The sequence below is a fragment of the Lucilia sericata genome, unplaced genomic scaffold (assembly GCF_015586225.1).
Source record: "Lucilia sericata isolate MDLA Ls3-8-SP2 unplaced genomic scaffold, ASM1558622v1 Contig004931F_arrow, whole genome shotgun sequence".
Classification (NCBI taxonomy): domain Eukaryota; kingdom Metazoa; phylum Arthropoda; class Insecta; order Diptera; family Calliphoridae; genus Lucilia; species Lucilia sericata.
The window spans coordinates 12,495-22,366 of NW_023997389.1; the positions used below are offsets into that span (position 1 = coordinate 12,495).

The 9,872-nt window shown below is 31.0% G+C and overlaps 1 protein-coding gene across 1 annotated transcript; it reads left to right on the forward strand.

Moving 5' to 3' along the window:
* Nucleotides 1-8,938: 8,938 nt before the first annotated feature.
* Nucleotides 8,939-9,856, forward strand: LOC119615330 (transcriptional regulator STP2-like; the record flags this gene model as incomplete). The annotated part of the gene is made up of 1 exon (XM_037971395.1): nt 8,939-9,856. A coding segment is annotated over exon 1 (918 nt), but the record flags the coding sequence as incomplete, so codon positions are not given.
* Nucleotides 9,857-9,872: the final 16 nt, after the last annotated feature.

Sequence of the window (9,872 nt, forward strand, 5' to 3'; positions counted from 1 at the left end):
ATAGTGAAAACTCATAAAGAGTTCACTAACGGCATTCCGGAGCATCGTAAGAAGTCAGTAATTGCCTCTTCAGTTGCCGTTTCAGCGTATCCTCTGCTATAGAGATTAAATAGCTCGATCGTTTTAGCAAAGTGTTACACTTGATCCAATGAATCATGTATATAAATTTTCACTTGCAAAGTGAACAGGCCACAGCGTTGTTAAGTCTTCATGAAGAGGTACTCTGGCCTCTTGATCAAGTCTTTCATGGAAAATTGATTTCAACTAACATTCCATTCAGAAGTTATTTGTAATGAGGACATTTAAAAAACGGACCTCAACCATGTTTTTACTTGGAGATAATGGAAATCGAATCGCGGAAAACTTTTATTTACCTGTGAGTCGCTGAAATTGATATCAGTTGTCCTTAATTCCGGACTATGTAAACAATGAAAGAACTACAGGAAAGTGTGTAGTTAATAATTAAAAGCCACAGCGAACAAATTCGAATCCTTTTGCAAATAGGTTGATAACATCACCTTAAGCTCTCAAAGGTAATAAAGAGAACTCGAGAAAAACGACTTCCTTAAACATTTGATAAAAGTAAAGTACGTACTTTAATAGTACTTATTCTCAAGACAACACATTAAAAACTAAATTTGATTATATGTATATCTATCCGTTATTACAAAATGCAACAAAATGCTCTTCATTATTAGATAATATTAAATTTTTCTACAAAACTAATACCTGTAGCAGGTAATAGTAATTAGGAGAGAAAAAATATATATGTACCTTTGTTAGTTTAATAACCATATGCAACACGTGCTATAGTTGATCGGATATCGGTTATGTACTTATAAACGTATACATATGCTGTTTTTTCTTCGATCCAAAACAGCTGTTGGGGTGACATCTACAATACAAACACATTTCACCAGCATACGCACAAGGATACTAATAAAAGGTACAAATAATTTCTTTCAGTTATGCAGGGTGTTTGTTCGAAAAAAAAAGGATTCAATAATTATTGGGTTTCCGATGAATAAATATCTGCTTTGAGTGTCACCTTTAACAAAGAATTTAAAATGTTTTAAAAAGTATTAACAATATGCTTATGTTAAAACTACACACCAACACACTTACATGGTATGTAATACATACATACAATTCTAAATAAACACAAACATAGTATGCAACATTTTTGCAAATTATCTCAATTAACATTAGTCCACGTATACGTATGTATCAATCACAGATTATCCAGAATTTACATAACCGATCACTCGGTCACATAACCAAAAATAACTGTAAAAGACCACATACAGTTTTTACCACAAAACTTTGACAGTGTATGGTTTTAACATCAAATCAAATTAAATTACTTAAATATAAACACAAATCATTTACATTTTCAATGTTGTGCATTTTTTGCAAAATAAACATAAAACTGTGTTAAAGTCGACAAACATTATAAATAAAATAATTTTTTTTAATGCACATGTCATCAAAAAATTTCCAAAGACCTAAAGAAAGACTGTAAATTTAAGGTATTTTCAGTTTTATTTCCTCTACTTGAGTCTTTTTTTTTTTTTTGTTTAGCTCCGTTGTCTTCTTTATATTGATGTCTGATGAGTTAGTTGTGTTTGAGTTGTTTGTTGTCTGATTGTATGTATTCTGAAACGTAACCACTAGCTGAGGAATAACATATGCCAACCAGGAGTAGTGCTATTGTCCGCTTTAGGGAAGTTATTTAAATACAAAAGTAGCAGCAACAACTATAAGAATTAACAAAAGAAGTATACCAACAACATGGCAAATAATTGTAATAAAACTGACACAACAATTAAGACTATTAACTGAAATAAATTTTCATGTAGGTGTGTTTATCTTTTTTTGTGTGAGTGCTCATTTGCAGAGCCTTAAAATGATGAGTTCTTTGACGACGCGTTCAAGTGTAATAAATACAAATTTACTGTGTATTGCGATAAACATTACCTTAAATCTATGTATCTGGAGGTATTGCTAGACATACGTGCCCTTGAATCCTATATTAATAGTATTTCTCTGAAATCGGATTCTAGAAAAAGTAACACCCCGATTCTAATCATTAGACGTATGTATTATATTCTTAGAATCAGATTACATATTATCAAAAGACAAGTAAGCTGCCGATCCACAGAGGGTAAAAGAAATATACACGCCTGGTACCAAATTGACACCTAACTGTTTATAATTTTTCAATACCACCCTTGTCAAAGTATATACATACGTACGACAACACTATGTAATGTTGACAACATTGCAACAATTCGTAGTCTAAATCTAAATTTTATACACATCCGTTGTCTAAATGTTAACAAACGCGGTAAGCTCACTATTGACAAACAATCCGTTGCCAATAGTTAGCTTACCACGTTTGTTAACATTTAGACAACGGATGTGTATAAAATTTAGATTTCGACGAATTGTTGGTATGTATATACTTTGACAACGGATATTATTGAAAAATTATAAACTCTTTGGTGTCAATTTGTTACCAGGCGTGTATATTTCATTTTCCCTCTGTGTACTTTCCCTTGAGGACGATGTGATTTAAGTCTACACTAACGGTTTAAAATTTGTTATAGTCAGGATGAGCTTGATCTCATAGTCTTATTTCAGGCTGAAATTTACGCTACCGACTCGGACTTCAGAAACATCTGAGATTAAAATATCGAGACTTCCATTTATTAACTTATACATACACAATTTTGCATCACTTAAGACTATCGCCTTGAACTTTATAAGGTCAAAATGTATTCTCAATTACATTCACTCCCTGTCCCAATTTAGATGACATTCTTTCCAATAGATTTAGGTTAGAGGACATAATGGCATACGGGGGAATAAATATGCAAATAAATGGCCAATTAATGGATCCTTAGATGAAACAATTTCGCTATAGGATATTCATATTCTCCTGGATGACAGAAACATCGGAACTCAAGTGGCCCATTATTACCAGAATATCCACAATATGATGGTTCTGTCTTGAATCTCTTGGCTCTTGAGAAATTCCTTAAGACTTCTTATAGGTACAAGCCTCTTTCATGATCTTTATCAATTCAAATTTAATAGAAGTACCGGATAGTTCTCTCGTTATTTGTTTCTTTTATAGGGAATTTTTTAAATTTATATATTTTCATAGAGAAATTTTAAAAATTTCTTAACTTAAAGAGAAGTTTCGTATATTTCAAAATTTTGTTTCTTTATAGACATTTTGGAAGAAATCTCTATTTTAAAGAAATTTATCGAAAAAGTCCCTTTTTTATTGAAAAATTTCGAAAATATCTCATGTTTTTAATAGAAAATTTTCGAAAATTACTTTATTTTGTAGAAAATTTTGAAAAACTCATCTCTTTTTTAAATATTTTTTTTTTCGAAAATTTAACTTCTTTATGAATTTTTTTGTATGTTATAAAAAATTTAAAAAAAATATTTTTTTCAAGAAACATTTCTAAAGTTCTTTTTTTATAGAAAAATGTGACGAAAATTGTTCTTTAAAATTGTGTTGAAAATTTTCTTTTTTGTAGAAAATTTTCTAAAATTTCTCTTTTTTATAGAAAATTTTCGAAATTTTGTCTTTTTTAAAAGAACATTTTTTAAGATTTTTAATGTTCGGGTTTTGATTTCCATTTTTTCTAAAATGTTTCATTTTTTTATGAATTTTATGAAAAATAAGAAAAGATTTCATTACTTTAAAGAACTGCCAAAGTGTAGGTCTTTTTGATGCCAGTTTAATGATGTTAAATACAAATTTTATAGTTATATGGCACGAGCCACAACACAACAAAACACCATCATCATATTAAACTTAATAATCATGCCAAAAAATAACAAAAAAAAAACATGCAACTCCAACAAAAACAAGAAAGAGGAAACAAATGAAGGCTGTTCCACACACACTCATCATAATAAGACGAATAAGTAAAAGATGGTGATGGAAAAGTAAAGGACCAACAAAAACAACATTTGATATGAATGTATAGCAACCGACAAAAAGACAATAGTTTTGAAACAGCTGACAGCTGTTTGGATCCTGTCTTTATTGGAAACAACAAAAACAATAACAGCAGCCACCACAATACAAATACACACTCATTCAGTCTCTCCTATCCTTATCGCCTTGATATATATACATATGCGTGCTCTCTACAACTGGAAGGTACAAATGATCCTTAAATATCATTTCGATTTTTCTTCGTTGTTGTTTTATTATTATGATCATAATTTTAAAGATTTTAATTAAATTTTTTTTTATTTTATATTTTTGTTTGATACTCGTATTTTGGTTCCTACCACATCCGTTTTTCATTGTGATTGTATAGAGTGTGTGGTAGTTGTTATTAAGTTTTATATTTTTTTATTTCTGTTGTAGTTTTTGTTGTTGTTTCAATATCAAGTTGTTTAATCATGTGTGAGTAGTATGTGTTATTGTATCTATATACATACATATATCCTGTTTCCTTTAATTTTTCTGGCAGGGGAAATTAAATTCATTATTTCTTGTATACCAGCTTATATGTATGTATACATATTTGGAAACAATGTGCATATGTTTTTATTATAGTATGTACTTATGTACATAAATATCTACTGCTAATGGAAAATATTTACCTTGTTCTGGTTTGTATAAACAAAAAATATTATTATGCAAAATGATAAGAACTTGTTCTTATTGTTTGTCCATAATATTAAAGATAAATAAAGGAATTTCGTATCCTTGAACACCTTTAAAAACAAAACATTATTTTTTGTTTTTGCTCATATGTATGTATGTACGTTGATTTGAACCAGTAACTATAATTCTTAATTCTTAAATTTTTGAATTCTAAATCTAATTAACAAAGTCTTACTTTCGTTAAAGTTTACTTAACCCTTTCCATCAGTGCTACTAATAAGTCCCACAACTTGATATTTCTCATCAAGATTTACAATTTTTTATTCCCCTATAGAATTACAGAAAACTAAAGTTCGATATTAACCTCAGAAAAATATTTATTTTACAGATAAAAAACTAAAGTTCGACGCTTTTAGACTTATAGTTATTTTCAGATTTTTCATTAAACTATACCTTTCCATTCTAAACTTCATAATTATGATAAGCTTATTATAGCCAACCACAAATCGATATTAAAAAATCTGGCTCCGTTACAATCTTCCGCAGAGAAAACACCATAAACATGAAAAATTTCAGCTATATGTATCACTAGCGTACCCTGGTTGCAACCCCTAATCGAAATTATATACAAATTATGATAAAGTGAAATATTCAATAAGTACCATTTGAAGCACGATATTTGTTGTTCCAAAAGCCCCCTCTTATAAATTCTAATTCTGCTAATTTTGTGATGGTCGGACCCCAACCCCATACAAGATCCCCTTAAGAAAAAATATATTAATAGAAACAAGCAAATATTACATCTACATATTATGTTTTGTTTCAGTTCTAATTCAATTCTATTTCAGTTTTAGTTCAGTTCTAGTTCAGTTCTAGTTCAGTTCTAGTTCAGTTCTAGTTCAGTTCTAGTTCAGTTCTAGTTCAGTTCTAGTTCAGTCTGTTCAGTCTAGTTCAGTTCTAGTTCAGTTCTAGTTCAGTTCTAGTTCAGTTCTAGTTCAGTTCTAGTTCAGTTCTAGTTCAGTTCTAGTTCAGTTCTAGTTCAGTTCTAGTTCAGTTCTAGTTCAGTTCTAGTTCAGTTCTAGTTCAGTTCTAGTTCAGTTCTAGTTCAGTTTTAGTTCAGTTCTAGTTCAGTTCTAGTTCAGTTCTAGTTTAGTTCTAGTTCAGTTCTAGTTCAGTTCTAGTGCAGTTCTAGTTTAATTCTAGTTTAGTTCTAGTTCAGTTCTAGTTCAGTTCTAGTTCAGTTCTATTTCAGTTCTAGTTCAGTTCTAGTTTTGTTCTAGTTCAGTTCTAGTTCACTTCTTCTTCAGTTCTAGTTCAGTTCTAGTTAAAAAAATTGTATAGGACCCTACCTATAGAAATTTTTAATTGACCCTACCATCCATATAAGGTCAGAGATTAAAACAGTCTTAAAGGTGCCTATATAGCTATAAAATTCGATATGAAAAATTTTTATAGAGATTGAAAGCTGAAAAGTTTTTTAAGGATCGGCCCCTAGTGGACTCAACCCCACACAAAAAGTTCCTTGTAGGGCTTTAAAAATATTAGTAGATTAATAAAATTCGAATTATACAAGTTTTATAGACATTTAAATATCTGGCAATTGGCCTATATTGGATCGAAAACCTCGTTTAAGCCCATCTTCAGACTTAAGCGCTCGTAACTTGTTTAAAAATCATGTATAGTGGTGAAATTCGACATAAAACAGGATTAATTTTAAAACATTAACTTTCCTTATAAATTCTTTAGAGCTTGGTCCATGACCCACACCGGCATTCAGGGCCGTGTTACGAAAATCGCCATAATGTGATTATTGTTAAAATTCAGCATAAAACTAATAAATGTATAAATCGTGGAAGTACATGCTTTAATGTTGGGCATACAAGATTCGTTAATGCCGAATATAACACTTCTTTATGGCACTCTTTTTTTCACTTGAAATAGCAAAAATTTTATTTTAAGAAAGTTGTGAAAAGAGCTCGGGGATCAGACCTTAATCCACTTTAATTATGAAAACTTCAAATAACTTCCTCTCATTCCGTTTGTAATAAATCGAAAAGTTGGACTTAGACACACAAAAGTATACATATATACAGACTATGTATGTATATAATCTGGGTACTTACTAGATTCTAAGACGATCAGGTCATGTGTCTCCTTTTGTCTGTGGAATGCACGAAAGGAAAGAACTATTTTCTATTGATAATAAAAATGGACAATATCGGCTCACGATATCATTTATCCCCCATGCAAGTGACCCCTAGATTTGCATTTTGCACTCAAAAATGATATTGTTATGGCGAACATCTGTCATATTTAAGTCGATGTTCACCTATATAAGAATCCCTTCAGGAAATGGCTTTAACCTCAGTAACATATTTTCAAATTTTGGTAATGAGTATTGTAGGTAATGTAGTTATTTCACACATAACTTGGTAATGAGTGGTCTTTGTTAATATAATTATTTAATTTTTTTTGGATAGGATTTGTAGCCAAATGTAAAGAGCGTATATCTTATAAGGAATTAGTTAATGATTTTAAACCTAGTCGATGTTAGATGATTTTGAAGAAATATTGATTTGTACCTTTGTGTAAAAACTATTCCAAATAGCACGATAAAACAACTTATTAATGGACCATTTGGTAATAGAATAGACTAATAAACACAGAAAATAACTGTAAAGCCGGTTTTAAATCCGGAAAAGTCGGGTAAGCTTATTTGTAACCATTTTTTGGTCATCGTCAAACAAAAATAAGTAGTTATTCACCCAAAAAGAAAGTACTTACACTTTGCTCCAATATTACTTGCCTACCTAACGGGTAAGTAAAGATTTTTGTGGGACGTTTATAAGTGGCTTAACTATATAGATCGATATAGCGAAGAAAGTTTTGTAAGAACAAAATCATTCTACTCCCTTTCATGAGGATCGTGAGTTTTTCTTCTAGTCGGTGACTCTAATTTCAAAATTATATTTGATTAATTCAATGGGAAAGAGAAGCTTCAGCTATATATGGATGTATTATGTGAACTATTTAGGAAGCTGTTTGATTTATTTCCCCTAACACACCTTTTTGAAAGATTTATCACTAAAAATTTTTCAGTAATCAAATTACACACCCACATTTTCAAAGTGATTTAATTTAAAGCAAAACTAAAAAACTAAATCAAATTTAAAATTGAAATAGGATATTCCAGGGAAAGAAATTTACAAAATAATAAAAGGACAATATTATCAATAAAAATATATGTAAATTTAAAGGGATTTTTATAAATTTTTTTTATAGTCAGCAAAAATACTAACAAGGTGTCAAGAATCAATAGAAATACATATGTGGGGGGTCAGTTAGGTTTATGCCTAAAAACCATTTTTATATTTTTATTACTAAAAAGGGGTGGTTGGTGTTTTGTTTGAATGAAAAAAAGTAACGGTCGTTTTATAAAATCCTAATGATACGAGTTAAAAAGGAGAAATATTATTATTTGTCAGTTGTTTAAATAACTATATGCAGGGTTTTTATATACAACAAAATAAGTATTTATCGGTATATGGAATTATTTTCTGAAAAATAAGTTAATAAAAGCCGGCTGCGTTTGCGTTTTTCTACAAAACATATAAAATAATAATAATTCAAAAATTTCAACCCTCATTTCTTGGCGTTAGCGAGTATAACACGAGTCAACGACTTAACAGTGTTTGGAAATAAAATGAGTTGTTTGTAGAACGAGTAAGTAGAATATTTTGGTGTTTTTTTCAGTCTATCTATAAGGAGCAGATGTTTCCTAAAGCGGAACGCGCCAACCTTATTACACGTGTATTTATATTATATATGTTTGTTGTGTGTGCGTGTATGTATGGATTGTAAAGAATTGAAAGTTGCATGTTGTACTACTACTGGTGGTATCTTGACATACAATATAAACTCTAAGGGGGAAGAAAAATTTATTTGAGCTGAGCTCTAAGGCTGATGACGATCGATATACATGGTTGGATATTTAACGTATTTTTTGTTTTTGTTTATTTGTCAGTCAGTCAGTCCGTCTGTGACTGTGTTTTGTTTGAGTTAAATTTTGTTGGCTGAGTTCGAAGTGAATTACTTTCAACAACTGCAGTTAGTACATTAGTCTTGAAAAATAATTCGGAGAGTGAACACGTTTCGGTTTGAAAAGAAAAATATAAAACTATTTTATAATTTGTTAAAGAAATTTTAGAAAAACAAAAGAAAATATTCATGTTTTTTTTAAAGTGCTAAAGTGGAAACATTAAATTAAAATCCAAAAAGAAAAACATAACAAGCAAAATGTCTAAACATAATTATACAAATCCGGCTTTTTGCCAGAACAGTGAATTTTATCCCGTGCCCTCGGCCAACAAAGAAAATGTGGAATCAATTTATAATCGTAGCTTACAAATGAATTTTAATTCGAATACAACGCGTTATGATCCGCGCGAAGGTCCATTGCGTATGCAACGAAGCATGTCCACGCGTTCGGTGGCCATTAAAAAGTCTATGGTCGATACATCACCAGCTGTACATCAGCCACAACAACAACAACAACACCAACGTATGCAGCACCATCAACTGCAGGAAAAACAACAATTGCAGTTTGTGCAGCAACAACCAGCGCGTCCTATTAAGCCTCAAACTTCTAATCGTTTGAATGAGTCATTTGAAACTAGATCAGGTTCTGGCCGTTATGCTTTAGTGCCTGTAGAAGAGTTGCCTCAAAATCAAAATAATCGTTATGCCATTGTGCCCGGTCCACCTTTAACGAATATAAATAATCCTTCCTCACCCTCTCCCTTAGTGGTTAGCAGACGTTATGCCAAATCTCAAGATGATTTAGATCGTTATTCTTCACAAGTACAATTGGAACAGGAAGAGCCGCATTCTTTTCATGAAGATCCCTCAGCAGCTCCTTATGCCAGTTTGCCACCCATATTAGATCAACCACAGCTACAACCTAAACGCAAAATATCCCTGCAAAATCGTCAATCTTCGGTGCAAAACTTACAGCAGCAACCCCCCAAAATAAAACATGCCTTTTCCAGTGATTTTGGCAGCAAAACTTTCTTAGTGGTAGATAAAAACTCCAATCAAAGATATCAAATGGTGCCCACCGCTGAGGATGAGGAATTGGTAGATGATAATCATGAGATAATACAAATGCATAATGGTAAAGCCCATCGTTATGCCATGATACCAGCCGAGGATGAAAGGATTATGAACAACA